Raw genomic sequence first — 20,878 nt, forward strand, 5'->3', positions numbered from 1 at the left:
ACTGCCTAGAAGTAAATTCTTTATTGGCTGTCATGGGTAGCACACAGAACTGAACAAAACATGAGAAGACAATGGATGCATTTTCAGGTTTTAATACTCAAACTGAGACTTGCCCCAGCCCCAGAGTCCTCCCAAGGCAGACTAGCTTACTGCTGCTGTTGAGGCTGGGGCTCTGCTGCAGGATCTCTGGGCTCTGAGCTGCCCCAGTTTTGGCCCCCTTAATATCCAGGTCTTACTCTGGGAGCTCTTGGCTTGTATCTGACTAGAGACTGGGCCAGGGGAGAAATGAAGAAGTAAACTAGGTCATGTATGCATTTAAAATGACATTTTTGTTTCTACTTAAAACCTGCTGTTGTCCTTCCAGGAATGCATAAACTCTAGCCAAGTATTTTCTTAACAAGAACACAGGCCAAATGCCAGAGATTACACATTCAACAAAAAGAAATACATTGAGAATGTAGCAGCACAGGATTTTTCTTCAGATGCTAACATAAAGACTACATGAATAAAAACAAAAATAGAAGAGATTTCTGTCTCTTAACAGAAATTCATTTGGATATTTCAGAAAGTGGTGCTTTTCAACAAGTTCTCATGCTTTTTTATGTCTGTCCTGGGTAGCACTTGTTGCAGCAACCCAAAGAAGTGCAGCTATGAAGGTGCCTTTTTCCAGTCCAGTTACCTCTCCATGCAACAATTTTAAAGCACATTTTTATGGCTAATCCATTGCTGGACATCCCAGCCATCACACACAAATATTCTGTGTGTATACTGGCCAGGAGAAAGGCATAATAAGACGATAACAAACATGATATAGCAGCAGTAAATGAAGAACAAAAAAACAAATTAAAAAATTCCAGTGCCCACAACAGGGATTCACCACAGTCTTTAACTGAATTTACTTCAAGTATTTTTCTTTTTCTGCCCTTTAAAAAGGAAATAAACAAAACAAATGCTTCAAAGCACAGATGGTTTTACAATTAAAGAAATGATACCTATAGATCAACATGACCTATGTGGAACTGAAAACAAAACTCAGTACTACTGAGCATTCCTCTGTGGGTCTGGAATCAGATTATCCACCAATCTCCCCAAACTACAATTGTTTCTGAACTAGAACTAGTAGAACAAAAACTAATGCACCGAAAAAGGATTATTCTAGTCATGCTAGATATACACAGAAGCATAGAATATCTTGAATTGGAAAAGACCCACCAGGACAATGAATTCAACTCCTGGCCCTGCACAGGACACCTCAACAGTCACACCACGTGCCTGAGGGCATTGTCCACATGCTTCTCAAACTCAGGGTTGGTGCTGTGACCACTTCCCTGGGGAGTCCGTTCCAGTGCCCAACCACCCTCTGAGCAAAGAAAATTTTCCTAATATCCAACCTAAACCTTCCCTGACACAACTCCAAGCCATTCCCTTGGGTCCTGTCACTGCCACCACAGAGAGATCAGTGCCTGCCCCTCTACTTCTCCTCAAGAGAAAGCTGCAGACTGAAATGATGCCTCCCCTCAGTCTCTTCAGCAGGCTGGACAGATCAAGCCACCTCAGCTGCACCTCATACAGCTTCACCTCCAGACCCTTCATCATCTCTCTTGCCCTCCTCTGGATACTCTCTAATGGCTTAATGTCTTTTTTATATTGTGGTACTCAAAACTGCACACAGTGTGTTAACTTCCCCAAAAGAAACCGCTTTGTGACTTTCAAAATTAACTATTGCAAAAACAAGATGTTCATTTTCATTCACAGAATGACTTCTTCAAGAATTTACATTCTTCTTTCATTTGTGTTCCAAGTGAAATTTAAACCCAAGTTTACTTCCTTCCAGTTTCCTTCCAGTTATACTTGTTATCTGGATTCCAAGAAAATTTGCTGCAGTAGAAAATGTGCACTTGGCTCTGTTTGGGGTTTTATTTTGATGTATAACAAAATCAAAATTAGAGGCACCAGATCCCTCAACAGGAACAAAGATAAGGAATTACTCCTCTGTGTAAGGCAAAAAAAAAAGTTTATTCCTACTGAGTGTCAGGGATCAGCACACATAGCAGGACTCTTCAATTCCCTCTAGTGTTTGCACAAAATGTCCCATATAGCAAGAGGTAAAACTCTTTTCTACTCCAAGAGCCACATTACAGAGCCCAGTTAAACATTCCTTGACACAGCCAAACCTTGGCTTTCTTCTGAAGCACAAGCATGACCGTGTTTAAACTGGTCCTTGAGTCAGATGATTGGTGTGCAGCACACAAACCTCTGGTCTGGTTCAAGGACACTGCTGAAGCACAGCCACGCTGTGTGACTGCTGCCCTGAACAAACAGCTCCTCTTCCCACTTCAAGGCAAGAGGCACACTCAAAGGGTAACGTGATGAAAAGCCATTTTCTTTCAGTTCACCCCAGCTACTAGTCTACATTTTCTTTCTCTCCCCTCAACATGCACCCATGTCAAAAGAAATTACCCTTTTTTTTAACTCAGAGCAGCTTCTGATTGTTCTCATGCATATGTTAGACTTCAACATCAGAAATGTTTGCTTTCTTTCTCCCAGTTTAAACATTAAGGGTTTTCTTCCTGCTCCTGAACTACAAAAAATAAATAGTAATAAAAATCAATTATACTCTAGTTACTGATGAGAGTTGTCTAAACAGCCAGACTAGTTATAAACAGTCAGTGATGACAGACTACCATATGTTAAGCTTCCCATTACTGTGCCAGAAAACATTATAATCACCTTAATTATAGAAACAGTGATTTTTCCCCTCAGTGGCAATGTAACACAAGCAAGTGCACAAGCAGAACTCCTGTTCTGCAGTGCATTGCTGTCTGCAGCAAAGGCCAGCAAATGCACATATTGCCAAGCACCTCTGCAAACAGATCAAGTTGCCAAGAACACAGCTAACCTGAATGGTCTCAGAAGGAGCAAAGAAAGCAAACTTTACCTTGTGTGTTTTGCTGAAATATTTTGTTCAGATCCAAGGAGGAAGCTCTGGAATGTGATTTCTGTGGCCTTGGAGGTGGAGTAGGGGGCTCTTCTCCCTTTTTCATGGCATCTTCTATTGATGTGCTAGAATAAGACCTAAGGAAAAACATGTTGGGGAAAAGCAGAAAATATTTTATTTCAAAAATTAATTTTAAACAACTGTAGTGAATAGTACCTAAAAATACACTGATCAGAAGTCAGGCTCATGGTGGAAATTCCTTGCCCTAATGACTAAGAGCTCCCTCTTATAACAACACAGATTTACTTGGCAACAGAGGGACCTAAGCATGTGGAGAAAGGAATGAGTCATGCTTACAGGGCTAGCATTTTTAAGGCTTTTTGTAACACAGCTTGAGGCCTTCTTATGTAACTTTGCCAGCAGGATAATTGTAGCAACTATTTTGAATAAACCAAAGTAAATTTCCCACATAGACCTCTTGGAGTTTCTGTTGCCTTTCCCAACAGCAAGGGTAGTGTTTATACAGGTAGAGATTCACACTATCTCTTGCAAGTACACATTTCGTAATTTGTAATATTTTCACTACTAGAATCAATTTTTAACTATTAGAATAAATTTTCCATAGGAAACAGTCACCACATTGCACAAAATCCAGAAAAAGTGAATAGCTCCAAAGTGAATACAACTGGTCAAATACGTGGCTCAGTATCTCTTTCCAGGCCCTCCCACAGCACATTAATCCCAGTGTGGTGTGGTGAATTTGCTAAGAATTTTGATTTTGCCAAATACTGTTAAATTTTTTCAGCTGTTGTAGTTATGAGTTTAGAAAAACCAAGGCCACGCAAGACCAAGACTGTTCAAAATGAGCACTGGTGACATGAGATGTTAGAGTTACTGTAACACATACTGCATGTCAGAGCAAGACCAAAAGCACATTTGGGTAAAACAGAAATTACTCCCACTAATGACAAATGGACCTTTTTTTTTTTGCCAAACAGCTTCCTCATATCCAGTGCCAGCTGTCCAATTACGAGCATATTGAACAACATCCTACTACCCTTACTCTCCGGGTCTGAGTTTGTCCATTTATGAGCCACTTCACACAACTACTCATGAAAAGCTAATGGAGATTCTCTGTCTCCCTGCTTTACCTCATACAAATTTGCAAGACTCCTAGATTTTTCCACTCCATTATGAATTCCCACATAAAATCAAGACTTTTACTCCTTTTAATCCAACATCTTCCTTCAAATCCCATTCAAGATCTTCTTTAGGGAGAGGTTTATCACGATTTGATATTCATGCTCCCCCAGGAATTTTCCAATCTAGCTCCTCAACTTTTCTCCTACTCAGTCCTTCCTTTGCTTTTTCTAGAACTACTCTTTTTTTTCTTAATAAATAAAATTTCTAATTGAACTTATGTATCTCCCCAGCTGGGGTTATGTGTCATCATCACAGATTTAATAAAACTATGCATATCATTTGGATTGTTACAATGAGATGCAACATCCTCTATCCAAGTCAGTAACTCAGTTAGTAAACAGCACATGCACATAGATGGCTTTCCCAGCAGTCCCACAACTTTTCTTAAAGGAGCCTGAATCACTGATTTACTTCATGTAAATCTTGTTCTGGTTCCGCTAGAGACAAGACTTCCTAATTTACTTCTTTCTCTAACAGGACTGTCAAAGTCCTCCTCACTTCTGAATCAGAATTTTTAGGACCCACCAGAGGAGCCACCAACAATTCTACTTGCTCATTATCACCACCAAGTTTACCAGATTTACTTTTCACACCACAAATTCTTTCACTGTTTTTATTTGTTTTCTCATTTATTGAATATATTCCAATCTGGTTTTGAAGAATCTGGTTTTGAAGTCTATTAATACACGTTTTTTCATAACACCCCAGTCATTCTAAAGAGAAAAATAAATCCCTCTGTGGTATTTCATCCCATTTCCAACAACACAGCAGGTCTGAGTTCAAGCATGTGCTCAAGCATCTTTAGTCTCAACTTCTGCAATGAAGCAGTGACATACAGTCAGATGTGAGACAGCCACATGTGACAGAGCAGTCACATTCAAGTGACCTTTTCTGAGCTTGTTTAAGCATTTCGTGTTGTATGTATTTGCACACACTTTTTGCATATTTGCAATTCAGTAACACAGCAAGAAATTTAAAACTCTGCAGAAACTAAAAAGCTTTGGCTAGCAGCAGAAAAACAGCACACGAGGCAGTTCAGCCTTCCCGAATATAGGTCCTAAGAACAGAGGATTTCAATCCTCAATCACCATGCTTATAGCTGATCCTCTCTTACTAGCAGGCTTTGACAAGACTATAAGCAGACAGCTTCTGATTATACTCTCATTACCCAAGCAAAAAAGTCCTAAGCAGACCCCTCTAACTAGCACCAAAAATAAAATTTGGAGGTGAATTAACAATATGGCTATACACCAGTAGGTGACAACCAACCCAGGAGGGAATCCATTTATATACAATGCTTTCTGGCACAGGTTTCCCTTTTCTTTCAAATTCAGCAGGTGTCACTTCTAGCACACAACAGTCCTGAAGTCCTTCCGTTACACACCAACCAAACACAGCCAAGCACATGGATGCCAACAAAAGAATTCACTCACCCACAGCCCAGAGCTGAGCTACTACTGCTGTTTCGGCAGGAATGTGCAGTGCCTCCCTCCATTTGAAATCACCATGCAGGTTGCAAGAGCACAGAATTGCTGAGGATGTTCCCTGCAGTGGGGTGGTCCCAGCTATCCTGCATGACACCCCTGGGGCTGGGCTCGAGGCAGCCACCACCCCAACAAGGCAGCAGGGCTGGGCAGATAGGCAAAACTTCCAGCACCTTATGACCAGAGATCATGGGGCCCTAGCACAGTATTTATGTAGGGTCTATAGCTTACAGATTCCTTCTGGTAAATCTGTCTGATCTGAGCTGTACTTCCAGCACAACACCAATTAAAAAAAAAAAAACCCAACACCAGTTCTGATGCCTGGTATCTAACACCAGAGGAGCATATGCCTTTTCCTGAAACAGGAGTGAAAGCAGTACCTGGATCGTGGTCTGGCTCTGAATGCATTAGGTTCTTGAGCAGCTGGAATAGAAAAGAAAAAGAAAAAAGAACCACTAAAACATCATATTTTAAATAAATTTCTTCAGCTTCAGAATCAGTGTCCATTAAACATGTGAGTGTTGCAAATCTGGATGTGAGAGTATACTCATCTCACATGAGCAATGGGGATTGATTTTCACTTCTCCTTCCCCTTTCTTTTTGTAGTGTGTAAATGTCCTAAGAATTCAAAAGCCAACATGTAGTGAGAGCTTCACCTTTTTAATTTGGTTAGCAGAACACAGGAAGAGGAATAGGTCTGGTAGATCTGACCTGTAGTCATAGATGTAGTTGTGATATAGCAACGTAAGGAACAATAAAACTCTTTATAGAAAACATTTTGCTCTTAGTCCAGAACTCTTAATCTATTACTTGTCTGCTTCCAAAAGCACAAAGGTTTATGTCCTTCCTAAATACTTTAACTAATTAGTGTAAATGTACATCACCCATTACAAAATATTAACATGTCATGTTGAGACTGTTTTGACCTTGGGAACAAAAGGTATTTGAATGAAGAAAGCTTTTAAGTCAAGATGTTGATCAAACATATTTCTATTAATGTAAAAATGGGTTTCTGTTATTTGGATCAATTCCAAATACCCCGCCACATGCAGGTTTTATGTGACAGGAAAACAACAGTGCTGAATTATCATCTCTAGGTAATTCCTTGAGGCTGTTCCTTGCTTTACACTGTCTTTTCTGTTACTCTCCTTACTAGAATCAGATAATTTTGAGAAAACATATCTGCATGATTGCTTCCAAATTCATCCCACTGAGATATCCTCAAGGTATTACAGAAGCATCAATGATCCCAGTGCATATACAAAGTGACTCTTTGTATTTTTCTCAGTCTACTAATCAAGGTACAACACTCAAGAGAAACGAAGTACGTTGGGGAAAAAAAATAATTGTCAGAATTTCTATTTCCCTTCAGATATATGCCTACTTTCAAGTCAGGCATTTATCACCAGCTACTACAGAGCATTTCTCTCATCAGCTACCACAGAGCACTACCTGAGAATATAAGGGGTCCTCCAAACCACTGAGCAGGAGCTGCCTGTGGCAGCAGCTGGCAAATACTGAGCTTTTAATGGCTTGCACTGTACCACTGCACAGACCATCCATAGGAGGCTTTGGGGTCACAGAAGACAAGGAGCAGCATATGGCACATGTACAGCACACAACAGCTCTTCGTAAAAGAAACTGCTTTTAGGATCATGCAGAGCTGGTCGGTGTTTCGGATAGAACAAACCCCACCACAGCTGGCAGTGACCACTTATAAACCAAGTTCCAGTATATTGTCATCACCAAACTGGTTCACAGTCATTCCAGACTTCTCTGCAACAAACTCTTCCTAGCAACTAAAGAAGGGAGAGGGAATTAATATTAAAATATGCAGTGGTGATAATCCTCCTCCCTCTCTCTGTGTCAAACTCCCAGAGAATACAACTTCAGACACTGCTTCCCTACAGCCATATGACCCAATTTTCCAATGCTGAAATTGCTGATTATTAAATTACATGCACAATTATTAAATATGCCACTTAGAAATAGGAAGTATAAATCCTTTCCAGGCTAAACCATGTTTAAGACTCGTCAAATTTTCCTTTACTTATGGAGACTGTAATTCTATTCTAGAAAGCCTTTCAAATAAAAAACCCGTAGGTAAAACTGACATTCAAACTCTCCAAGGACATCCTGTTGAGGTAAACAGGAAAGCACATAAGGAAGAGAGAATTCCAAAATGACTACTAATAAAAAATGATAGCAATAGAATACCACTGCCAAGGATTTTCTTTTTAAGCTTTTGAAAAACTAGGAAATTCAAGGCTACAATTACAGAATACCCAGACTTAGCTTTCCTTTCAAAAGAAGTACTATAATACAAAAACTACTATGAAGCAGGTAGTTCATTATTAGGACATACAAATAATTGTGGCAGGATTTCCAAGAAACTTGCAGCTATTTTGGTACATTCAGTTTGTGCACACTTCATGCCTGAGGAGCAGGTTTATACACATACATGACAAAATCATTGAAGATGATACAGAACTATTTATTCAGTTCACGAGTTTTCCATATTTTTACTGCTATGGTTACACAAGCCTAACTTTCATGATATGGATAAGTTAAACCTGTTGAGCAAAGAATTTACATTGATTATTCAAAAGTTTGTACAATTCCTGGAGTAGCAGAGCCTGATGGACTAAGCAGTTTGGTCTGCAGTAAGCAAAGAGGGTGGGAAGTTCCTGGTTTGGGTGTTGAGCTGCTCCCGCAGCCCTCTTACATGACAACTTCATTTTAATATTTTGTAGTATGTTGATTTGGTAACTCTTAACTGTAGGCTAACATCTTACACTTAACAGCTGCCTCCTTGTTTTGCAGGCTTAAGATCAGGTGGAAAAATTGTGCTGAAAAAGGTGAAAGGCTAAATCAAAAAACCAAAGCATTCCCCACTAGTCAACATCAACGACTCATTTCTTATTGGTCATCTAAGGAGAAACGTACAATTTGAATGCTTGGAAATTTGGCTCTCAGTCCTTTAAAAAGCTAAGGTCAACAATGATCCTGCACTTAGGGAGTCTAAATAAACTGGCTAGATATTCAGAATACTGAGCATATAAAGTTCTTACTGATTTCAAATTTCCAGACCTTCTGATGGCAAAGAAAACTTTCACAGACTATCATCTTTCCTGAGTTTACATAAACAGCCTAAATGAATAACCCAAGAAGCATGCAGAATTTCTCCCACTTCATCCCAAATGAGTTTTCATGCTGGAGGTTAATGATTACAATGACCTTTCAGAATGGTGACTGATTCTGAAACAACCACTCAATTACTGTGCTGCATCTACTCGACTGGATAGATAAACATTTTTACTTTTCACACCAGTTGTAGCATGCAACCTGAGAATGTGCTGGCTCAAATCCTCAATGAGCAGCACAGCAAGAGTGGAGCCCTGCAGGGACAGGAGCCACAAAGATGGAGTGAAATTCTGCCACTGTGGCCCTTGGTACACAAACACAGCAACACTGCTGGAGAGCACAGCAGCATAGGGAAGATCTCCCTGACCAGGAGATGAAAGACACAGGGGAAGGAGATGTGCAGGTGACAGTAAGTGTCTTCCCTAAATGTACTAAAGACAGAATTGCTGAACTGAAATTAAAACTCCCCTGTGCACCTGGGCAAAACCAGGGGAAGGAGAACAGAACAGAAAGTCAGGCAACCATCCTCTCATTTCCCTGAGAGGGACGTGCAAGAGTGTGTGTGTGTGTATGTGTGTGTGTGTAAAGGAGAAGCAGCAATCTTTTGAGAACAGAAGCTGAAGATAGCAAATCTGGCAGCTTCCAAGTGTTTGGGGAGAAGCCAGGAAAAAAAGATTTGGGAAATGAGGCATGCAGCTGTTGAGCAGCCATGAATAAATCGAGCTATAAGACAAAACTGCTGTGACAGACATGTGGGGTCCATTTTCTTAATCAAGGATATCTTCATGAGGAAAAGCATTCATGCAAAAGGAAGAGAAAGCAAGATTTTAGCTTGACTGGGACCAGGGAGGGCTTACAAACATTCTTACCACTGTAGAAAGAGATTAACAAAGAGGAAGGCAAGGGAGGTCTGATGAACTGAACTGAATGCAGGGGAAGTTTCTAGACCAAAAAAGTAATTTTGAAATATGCTGTTCCAAAAATAACATTTTCCAGAATGATAGGAACAAGGAGTGTATTTTGCAGATAGAGAGAAAAATCAGGAGTGGTTTCAACACAGAAACAAGCCCTGAATCAAAATCTTGCATCAGTGCCTTCAGTGCCTCAAGGTCTGTGTTTCCAAAGATCTCTGTCCTGTAACTCCTTGACACAAAATAGGAAAGCTGAGCTATCACAAAGAAACAGGCAATTTCAGAATAGTTACCAAAACATTACTTAGTTATTCTATACTTTAGATGAGTTTTTACCAAGAGGTACAATATTCACACTCTTGCATCTTGTTTGTAGCACAGAAGAACACAGAACTTCAGAATCTTTACAACAGCTTAAAACATTTTTTCCACACAGGAAAAACCCATACACTAACAATGAGGGAAAGAAAACCTTTTGACAACCTGAAAGGGTAATCAATATTTATCTTACAAACAGTAGTCATTATTAGGTAAAAGCTAATATCAGTAGGAAAGTAGTACAAAAGCAAAAAGTTCTTTCAAAAATTAATCAAGTTACACTAATTTAGGCTTACTGTGATATAGAAATACTTGATCAAAATTCTCATGCAAGTAACACATGGCATTTTTTTCCTTACCTGCTTTCACAGTCAAGTGCTGAAATTCCTTTGGTATAGTTTTGAGAGTAGTGCTTACTTTAAGAGCTTAAGAAAAAAAAAAGAAAAGATAATTACTTTAAGTATGTGTGGGTAGAATCGAGAAATATCAGGTCTGAGAAAGGAACACCTAAACTGGTATGAGACATCTTATAACACCAAACATACTTGAAAAGTAGCCAAATACCCTCAGAAAACTGAAGTATTCAAGTAACAATTTCCAAGAGCACAAAAGTCAAGACCAGAAAGAAAGACCTATACTCAAGCTCCCAAATAATCTCAAATTTTGACAATTTGTGGAGTTGAGTGCTTATTCCCCTTCCACATTCCCCTAATGCATCCTTTCTAATGGAGTTTTTTAATAGTGTGTTTTGATGAACTGTAACACTCAGTGTTAAATGACCACTTGGAATGAAATCTCTCCTGCTCTAGGATGAGCCTGCTTTAGCAAGGAGGTTGAACCAGATGTCCCTTCCAATCTGACCTGCTCTATTATCTGCCTTTATCAACCAAAACATGTGGGAAAAGTTTTGGGTCTTGTAACCCAGTTCAGTTTACATTATCTTCCGAATTTAACTATATTATAACCAAAGTGAAATTAATTCACTTGGATATTTTTGAAAAAGCAGTAAAATTTGCTTCTACTGTCCTCAACTGCAGGTTCTCGACTTCTGGGGAGACCCCTCAGTTAGGAGAGAGATCTGTTCTCATGTTTGTCAGAACAGTAATAAAAGGTAGAACAAAAGTATTTGTTCTTGGCTGAAAAGGTAGCAATTTGTGTCATAAACACAGAATATCCTCAGCCCTGAAGGAGGACTGCATGTCTCAAAACAGGTTCCCATGTGACTTAACATGTCAGCTATAAAAATAAAAGCACAACATCATCTGAACAGGGAAAAATATTCCCTTAGTAAAAAGTAAATCTTCCCTAGACATTTCAAAGCAATAACCTTCAAGGTTCAAGTCCTTCTCTGGTTCATTATACATTTTACAACAAAACAAACCTTGTCAACAAAACACTGATTTCTTGGAATATGACAGTGTGTCAAGATGTTTTACAAACACATGTCAATCCTTGACAAACTTTCTTTGAGAAAGGGACTCTGGGAATCTGTCAAACTCTGTTTCACCTGAGTGTGGAAGGTGAATCAGGAATGTGGACTACCTGGTCCCACAGCTCTGATGCAATCTTAACATGTGGACATCTGGGAGGCCAAGATATTTTTTATTTCAATTCATACATAATCTGCAGCTCTGAGAATCAGGCAACAGAATACCCACAACTGTTTTGTTTCTATAAGGGAGGGACAGCAAGTAAGAATTGGGAAAAGGGAATATAAAAGGGAATGAATGGCTGTGTGATGATCCAGTGCCAATTCTGGAAGCCATAAAAGCTACTACAGCAAAAAAGAGAAAGATCACTTCAATTTCACATGACTTGCTGCTGATGGATGTCAAATGAAACGAATGAATCAATTAATCTTTTCAGTCCAATTTGAATAAAACTTTCATTTTGCAAGAAAATACAGGGATTATTTTTTTCAAACAGGAGTAAAAACTGATTTTGAAGTGTTGGTGTTTCTTGCAGAAATGGAAATTGAAAATTTGGCACAGTGTAATCTTTACTCTTAAAAAATTCCTGATCACAATTACAATTTTGTTTAAGTAAGAAGCACAACATTAATTGCCTTAGAGCTAAACATATTTTAGAAGGTACATTTCATATCATTCACATATGACAGAACTAATTTTGAAGTAAACCCCTCCATTCATTTGTCTTCAACTCCGCTGCAGTGAGCTGTCTCTTTAAATCTTTAGCAACACACAGCCAGCTTAGAAATTAAACACACTCTGGAAACATAGGGGCTTACTAAAAATACACTAATTTAACCCCTAATGGAAAGAAGTTATTTATTTGAATACCTTGTTTGTCATCTTTCTTTCCATCTTGTAATAGGGCAGAGTTATCAGGTACCTCTTCAGCTGATGACTTCTAAAGATAGAAGATGTGTTAATTACACTGATTGTTACAGCTTGTACCTTTCCACAGCCAAATATTTAAGAATACAGATCAACACAAATAATAGTGACATTTGCTCTTGCACCAAAATTTCTTTGTTAGATAAAGAAGAATTGAGGACCTATAGAAAGACACTATAACTATTCAAGGTACAGCAGTTCCACACTGGAAATTAGTTAAAGAAGCACTTCAACAGTGAACAGCTGAAGGAGGTAAGGACTGTATGCAACAGCACTTCAACAGTGAACAGCTGAAGGAGGTAAGGACTGTATGCAACAGCACTTCAACAGTGAACAGCTGAAGGAGGTAAGGACTGTATGCAACAGAGACTTCTCCCAACAGAGCCATATGTAACACCTGGTAAGGAGAGATGAAAGCTTCTCCAGCCTCCATGAGAAAAGTCTCTCTAACCAAAACTCCAGCTGTACTGCAGAGCCTGATGGTTATACTTTAAAGGCTCCTGGCTGACGTGGCTGATCCTTGAACTACTCTTTTCTTTCAACATGCAGTTATAGAGATGTAAAAAACAATTTCATTAGCAAGTCTGTTGGAGGCCCATTCAGGCCTTGACAGCACAACAGGGAATTTTTCCCCAGTTGTATTCCTTGATTTTCTGTTATTTCAGCAGCAACTTATAGGCATGTTCCTGGAGCTTCTGCTGGAATAAATTCTACCTCTCTTTATCTGTAAGAACAAGAATACACTCTGCAAGCAAATATTCAAGCAAATATCAGAAACCCTAAACTTCTCTAAATATTAAGTGATGCTGGTTTTTCCCAGGGAGTATGGAAGAGGTTTTACCTGAAAATGTCCTGAAATAAATTTGGCCTAAACAAATGAATTGAGAAACCTAGATTTCATAGACATTTTTAAAAGACCACAAAAATCTCAAGTCAGTTCAGAAAGGAAAACTCCACAGTAAAGGTCAGTGAGATTTGTTTTATAAAGTTTCTGAGGAATGGGATACCCTAGTACTTCTGAGAAAGCAACACAGCAAAAATATGGCTTCAGGACTCTGAAAATGTATGAACAAAACATTTCACACCCATAGCTAGCCCTGACACTCAAGTGAAGAACATGAGACCACAGATCTAACTCAATGCATGCTTTAATTGACAGAATGACTTCCAGAGATTTCAATGAACTGTGAGCATGACATTTCTGAGAGAGCCCAGAGGAACCCCAGCCAGTCATTTTATGCATGCTTTAACTCCAGGATTTTGGCAGTGAGAAAACTTGCAGAAAAGAACCAAAGGAGAGTGGGAGATAAAAACTTGAGGAAAAAAAACAAACTGTGAAGACAAAACTTCCTTGGTAAACAGAAGGCAGTCACCCGTGTCACTCCCAAGCATAATATCAGCAGCCTTGGTGTGTTTTTCAAGTTTAACAGAGCCTAACATGCAGGTGACGTGTCTCCTGACATTATTTTCTTTATGAAGGCATTCAGGAACTACTTCTATTTTACTGCAGTATTGTAATTCAGCAGTCACAGTAAAAACAGGCATCTGAAATGAAATTAAATAGCCTGAATGGACGATAAGTGGAAATTTAAAAAGACATGGAGGTAATGCATAACAGATTGCATTGACAATATAATATTTTTAATGTAGTGATCAAGTATCGAAAGTATAATTCCTCCCCTAGCCAAGATACAAATGAAATTGCAATAGTGAATTGCTGCACTTCTCACTGAGGGAGATGAATGGAAGATGAATTACTGACCTTCCAAATTATCTTCATTCAGTGTATTAATTCTGAATATAAAAACATAAATTGAACCAAAAAAAAATCAAGTGAAAATAATTTTCAAATCACTTTTGTGGAGATTTTAAAGTCCATTAATCTTGGACAATGTAAACTGAAGCCTTTAAATTATGTATATTAAAGATCCATAACCACATATTTGTTTGCATTTCATATATAATTTAATTCTATATTATATCTAAATCTTCTTTTGTATTCTATGTTGCAAGCCACCCAAAATAAGGTCATAAGCAAGGGATTAGGTGATTCTGGTAAAGGACCTGCCCATGCTGCCAACATGCTTGCACCCTGCACTACCAGATCTGCAGTGCTGCTTCCCAAGCCCAGCGTGACTGCTGTGCTTCGGCCAAGGATGAGGTTGCTGTAGGATGAGCAACACCTCCCAGGGATACAACATGTATTTTAACAGTTCCAGAAGATACACTGAGTGCTCAATGTGCTAGCTGCAGCATTGTCCAAAGTGAACACTGTACTCCATAGAAGCTTAGGAGATTCTGTTTGGTGGTACCACTACCAAGATGGATTTGATGAGGGAGCAGCTGGGTTCTGACCCAGGGACTCACCAGAGCAAGGCACTGGGAGGAAATAGCTGGAGAACAGCCTTGCTGAGCTGCCATGACACACCATTATTTTTAAACTTGGAAGAGTGTCAGAAGGGCCAGTTCCTGCAGTCAGTCTGCCACTCGATTTACTACCTTAACACTAAACCTTTAAATCCCACGGCACATATATTGAGAGTTGCAATATGCAAGCACAACTCAGTGGCCATGATTAGTTCAGCTCTACAGGGTCTTTAGAGGTTTGGGATTTTAACCTTAGTGTTAAACTCTTCTCCTTAATTCAGTTTTGCTTGCAGAAGACTTCACGGTATCATACAATGGCTGGGTTTGGAAGGGACCTCTGGAGATCTAGTCCAAAGGCCTTGTTCCATCCAAATAAACCTACTGTGTTCACCTGTGGGCCTCTCACTGCAAGAAAGGACATTGGCATGTGTTCATAAAAGGGAAATTAAGCTGGTGGAGGGTCCAGAGAACAGAAGGAGCGCCTGAGGGAGCTGGAGTTGTTTATCCTGGAGAAAAGGATGCTCAGGGATGACCTTATTGCTCTCTACAACCATCTGAAAGAAGGCAGTGCTGGGCTAGCAATTGGAATGGATAATCTGGGAAGTCTTTTCCAAACTACATGATTTTACGATCCTAGGTCTGTGTTGAAGCCTCCTATTTTCAACCAATTCAGACTGAGCAGATACTTCACCTGAGCACAGCCCACGTGCCCCACTGCCCCTCCTGCAGCAGCTCTGCAGGACACCAGCAGGTAGAGCCCATTTCTCTGAAGATTCCAGCATCTCACAAGTCCCTCAGTGACTACTGTGAACTCTGTTATGTGGGAGTATCTCTTGAAAAGCCTGTCAGCCCTTTCCATACACAGAAAAAATGGCTGAGCTGGGGGTTTGAGATGGCATAATAGAGACTTAGAGACTCCTAAAGTCCTCTGAGAGACTCCCAGTCCTGCTGCTCACATAGCACAGTCTCGTGAAGCTGGGGCAGCCCCCTCCCCTCTGCAAGGTAAGGACCCAGCTGACACCTTCTCACCTCTGCCCGACTGAGGTCCCGAGTCTGCTGACTGCTTGGCAGCGGCTCAGAGTAAGAGTCAAACAGCGCACAGTCACGCACGGGCTTCAAACAAGCTGCAGGGAAAAGAAAAGAAAAAAGTAAAAATAATCCAAGCCAACAAAAAGCCAACCCAAAGCCAAACACAGAGACACACCAAGTCTTTGGTTACATACTTTTTAGAAACCTGTTCTAGCATAATTATGCTCTTCATTTCTACATCACAGACCTAATGCATAAGACATGGATGACAAACACCATGAAGAAAATCTTTCTGTCTTGCATCTTAAGTAAATCAGTGTCATTAAAGGGATAGCTTGTATAATTTTTGTTGTAGAAATAATGGTGAAATTTGGAAGAAATGTTTTCTTCTCCCAGTCCAGTATCAACTATCTTATAGTTTATATCTTATTCTCTTAGCAATGTTAAAGGTACTTACCTTCAGCTGCAATTTTGACTTCTTGAGTATTGAAAAGTATAGCAGAATCTACATTATAGTAGAATCTACATTACTCTAAAATTGAAGACCAGCAAATGCAAAGCACTAAACACAGTGGATGCTGTAGTAGACACCACCTTCAACTAAACAACATTGAAAGCATAGGGGAAAAAACAAAAAGGAAAAAAAATCACATCTAACTTCTCATAGGAATATTCACAACAAGCTAATTTCTAGGCTCAAGCTCAGGTCCTTCTGCTGGTATCACTCTGGGATTAGCTCCTCTGAGATAAATCTGTCTTATGAGCTGGAGAACATCTTTTTTTAAAGATCAATATAGTAAAAGGCAGAACAACCACATTTCTAGGTTTTGGCTAGCATTTATTTTATCTCAATAAATTAAGCTCTTGGAAATCTGTCTTAATTTACAGTACAGTGGGTTACACACAGGGCAAACAGCATTTGAGATTTTGCAAATTAGTTTTAATAAAAAGTTTCCAGAAATAAGGTGGTGGGTCAAATTGTCAATGGAGCTGTGCCAGGATAGCATTTGGACCAGTTATGCTTGTAGTTTATGGTACAAGCCATAAAACTAGCAAGATTAATGCATTCTTAAACGGTTTTTTGCTCCAAGTAGTTTTATTTGAAGCTTTAACAGCACTCTTATCAGATGCAAATACTTCAATTGAACCAAATTATGCCTCATTCTGAAACTAATGCAGCGACCTAACGAAAAACTGTATTCTTCTTTGGAGTCCTAAGCAGCCAAAAAATTTGAAAAAAAAGTCTGAATTTCACAGAAATCAAATTATGAAAACATGAATACACAAGATTTCTCTTGAAAACTGCTTTTGACATTTTAGGTAACTGTATGAGGAACTTACACACTTGTCAGTGCTCTGATTTCAGAAGTAATACAACCAGGGCTTTATGCTTTTCTGTGATTCACAGTTTCACAGTGTGTTGAGATGTTCTGCTTTTCAGTAATGCAAGTCTTTCAAAAGACATATTTATGAATCCCGACCCGGTAGCAGAATGAGCACGAGATATTTTCAGACCCTCAGATTAACCAGAATTAGTTCATTAGCCGAGGTATTTAAAGGACCCACAAGAAACAATTAGTCCTTTCATCTCTTCCATGTAGATTTGCTTGAAATGCTTGGTCTCATGCAATAGCATGAAACAATAATCATCCAAGAAAATGGTAGAACTAAGTGCTGAAATGGACAAATAGGGAAAAAGAGGACTCCCAGGGAACAACTGCAGCTTACCATGCTATCTCTCCCATTGACATAGTGATTCCCTGCTACTAGAGATAGTTATTTGCATTGCAGTTTTACCCAAAAAGGTTCAATGTGAAGACACTTCAAAAAGAACCTGCATGGATGAGTTTACAAGCCAATTTATCATGACACCAGGCATGAAAGTAGTGAACAAAGTGGTGGTCCTGGAGGGAAAAGGGAAGTCATAATTATGACAGGGGAACGTAATCAGAGAGACTAAAAGTGATGAAGATTTGGAAGTGCCTGTTTTCCAGCTTATTGCGTTGGATATGAATCTAGTGGATTACAGGGAACATGACTCCATCAGAAATTATTTCCCAAATCTGATACGGGGTCAACATTTAATTTTCCTAACTGCAGCTTGATTTGTTCTTTTCCTGGCTTTTAATGTATTCAGTGTCATCAAATTTAATGGAGATTTTATTAGGTCTTAAATATTATCCCTTAGCACTGTAATTATCATCTGTGATTAATCCTCCTTGCCCTCGAGAGTCATGCACATTTTTAGATGTAACAGTATATATTTCAACATTCATTTATAATTAAAAGAGACGTAACTGAAGAGAACAAATGAAAGGGCAGGTCTTTCACTGCACATTGTTACTGAAGTATGTTATATTTTGGATTAATTCATCCTTGTGCTACACAAATTGTTGTAATCCTCCTGTCATTAATGCAAGCCACCCACAGAAGTACCTGTGGATTACGTAAAATAAATTACAAAAAAAATTCAACCTTTGATATAATCAGTATCTCCATCTAGAAAAATACACTAGCCTATTAAGTTCTAATGCAGTCCAGTATGATTTTTAACAAATCTTCAAGATATAGATACTTTAAGGAAAAATCATCAAAAAAATTAAAAGCTATATGATAGACTCACAGAATGGTTTGAACTGGGAGAGATTTTAAAGATTACCTAGTTTCAACCTCCCTTACCTTCCACTAGACCAGGTTGCTCCAGGCCTTGTCCAACCTGGCCTTGAACTCTTTCGGGGTGGAGCATCCACAGCTGCTCTGGGCAACCTGTTCCAGTGACTCACTGCCCTCAGAGTAAACAAACTCTTCCTAAAATCTAACATAAACCTGTCCTCTTTCAGTTTAAAGCCACTGCTGGATTCCCTTTGCTTTACAGGTATTCAGCTGCCTCTTTATCTGTCCTCACACCTGAAGCACAACAGAGCAAAGGGGCAGACGTTAAGAGGCAGGTAACTGTTCCACTCTGCATCCCTATCTCTGCTTTGATATATTACTTCTTCAGCAATCACTTCATAAGTACAATTAAAAACACATGCCTTAAATGCAGCTGGAGAGTCATTACACAGCACAGAAGCCCATTCCAGGATGGAAGGTGAACCTGTCTTACACACATGTTGGATTTCTGAGCTGGCTGCAGGGACATGGCTTGCCACAGGAGCTTTACCTGCTTGAAGGTACTCGGGCAGCAGTGTCTCTGGCAGTGTCTCAGGCAGCTGGTAACCATTCTTCCTCGCAACCACAAGGTGGAAAGCGGCACAAAACTCCGGGAGTGTCAGCGCCCCATCACAATCCACATCACTCAGCTCCCTGTGGATAAAACAGGCACACGTTTTCCAAGGTGTTACCTCAGGGAAACGTATGTGTGCCATCACGTGGGAGACAAAAATGCAACTCTGAGAAGGGGTATTTTAACACAAGACCAGCATCTCTGTCATGTACACTTGATCCTGACTTGCACATTTGTCTTGGGGAAGATGAAGCTAGCTGATTTTATAAAACTAACTTGCCACTTCTTTCTTTTTCAGTAAAGCACATTTCTTTAACGCATCATACCATTGAATATGATGGTATGGGTATAGTAGAACGTGAAATACATAATCTATACTTACAGAATCATAGGGGGTTAGAAGAGACTTCAAAGATCATTCCAACTAATTCCATTAGATAAGTCCAGGTCTAATTCCAACTCCCCTGCCATGGGCAGGGAACCTTCCACTAGATCAGGTTATTCAAAGCCCCATCCAGCCTGGCCATAAACACTCCCAGGGATGGGAAGTCCACAACCTCTCTAGGCAGTCTGTTCTAAGGCCTCATGACCCTTATAGTAAAGAAGTCCTTTCTAATATCTAATCTAAACCTGCCCTCCTTCAGCTTACATCCATTTCCCCTTGTCCTATCACTACATGCCCTTGTGAAAAGTCCCTCTCCAGCTCTCCTGTGGACCCTGCTAGGTACTGGAAAGCTGTAGAAGATCTCCCAGACCCATTTCTTCAGGCTGAATAGCCCAAAGTCTCTCAGCCTGTTTTCATGGGAGGGGTGCTCCAGCTCTGTGGTCAACCTAGTGGACCTTCTCTGGACTTGTTCCAACAGCTCCATGTTTTTCTCATGCTGGGGAGCCCAGAGCTGGATGCAGCACTCCAGATGGGGTCCTTGCCAGAGCAGAGGTGCAGAATCCTTTCCCTCGCTCTGCTGCTCACACCTCTTGTGATGCAGCCCAGGATGTAGGTGGCCATCTGAGCAGCAATTAACTGCACATTGTTCCAAGGGTGGAATTAACCTCCCAATATTAGGAAGCACTTTGGCTAATTCACACAGGATCTTAAAACAGTTCAAGCAGACAAAGTTAAATATGGGCTTTAGCAATGGTTACGTAGCACCACTGACTAACCTTTAAAGAAGAGCAAAATTAATGCTCTTGACAAGTTTAAATATTGTTGTTAACTTCTTACTAAGTGGTTCTCTCTAATTCTAGTATGCTTCACAAATACTGAAGTCAAACTTCAGAAACTCAAGAATTCAATTTTATAAATTGACTCTTTTCAAAAATTGAGTAATATTTTATCTTGGGCACATGGTCTGAAATAAACATATAATTTCTTACTCTTTGAAAGTAACAAACATTTCTCAAACTATTGAGGTTATAGTGACAAGGACTGAAACATCCCATGTGTTTAACACAGCAATACAACCTGATAAATCACATTGCCACAAAATTACAAGCATCTACTAGAAAGGAATACTTTTCCTGAAATTCTGCACAGAGAACTTGTGTCAGCAACAGAAATAAAATCTGATTTGCTAACATATTAGGTTAATCCATTCTTTTTAAGTAATCTTAAATTTAAATTCCAATATTCACTTCCCCAGCACTACGTTTCTTCAGTTGGGTATTTTTTTTTATTTTCACAACTGACAATCCGCTTTGAAAAGATTCCAGACATATCCTTTGACCCTGACAGATGTTTAGGCTCTTGCAAGCTTTTCTTCTCATCTCTCTTCATAAAAGCATATATAAAAACAAAATCACTATCAGCACTTCTGATCCATGTTTAAAACTGTTTGTTCCTCCTATCAGATATGCAATGATGACAACAAATTACAAAGCACCATGTTGTTGATGAAAATATA

At 39.5% G+C, this 20,878-nt stretch overlaps 1 protein-coding gene across 2 annotated transcripts in view; it reads right to left on the reverse strand.

Annotated features, from left to right (window-relative positions):
* The window catches only part of REPS2 (RALBP1 associated Eps domain containing 2), a 96,677-nt gene that overhangs the window by 30,040 nt on the left and 45,759 nt on the right, over window positions 1–20,878 (reverse strand). For both annotated transcript variants that reach the window (XM_064407593.1, XM_064407594.1), the window contains exons 8-13: window positions 18,915–19,057; window positions 15,752–15,846; window positions 12,299–12,368; window positions 10,358–10,423; window positions 6,006–6,048; window positions 2,939–3,075 (exon numbers count right to left, since the gene is read on the reverse strand). In XM_064407593.1, coding sequence (XP_064263663.1) covers window positions 2,939–3,075; window positions 6,006–6,048; window positions 10,358–10,423; window positions 12,299–12,368; window positions 15,752–15,846; window positions 18,915–19,057 — 554 coding nt within the window. The remainder of the gene's footprint in view (window positions 1–2,938; window positions 3,076–6,005; window positions 6,049–10,357; window positions 10,424–12,298; window positions 12,369–15,751; window positions 15,847–18,914; window positions 19,058–20,878) is intronic.

The sequence above is a fragment of the Passer domesticus genome, chromosome 2, assembly GCF_036417665.1.
Source record: "Passer domesticus isolate bPasDom1 chromosome 2, bPasDom1.hap1, whole genome shotgun sequence".
NCBI lineage: Eukaryota > Metazoa > Chordata > Aves > Passeriformes > Passeridae > Passer > Passer domesticus.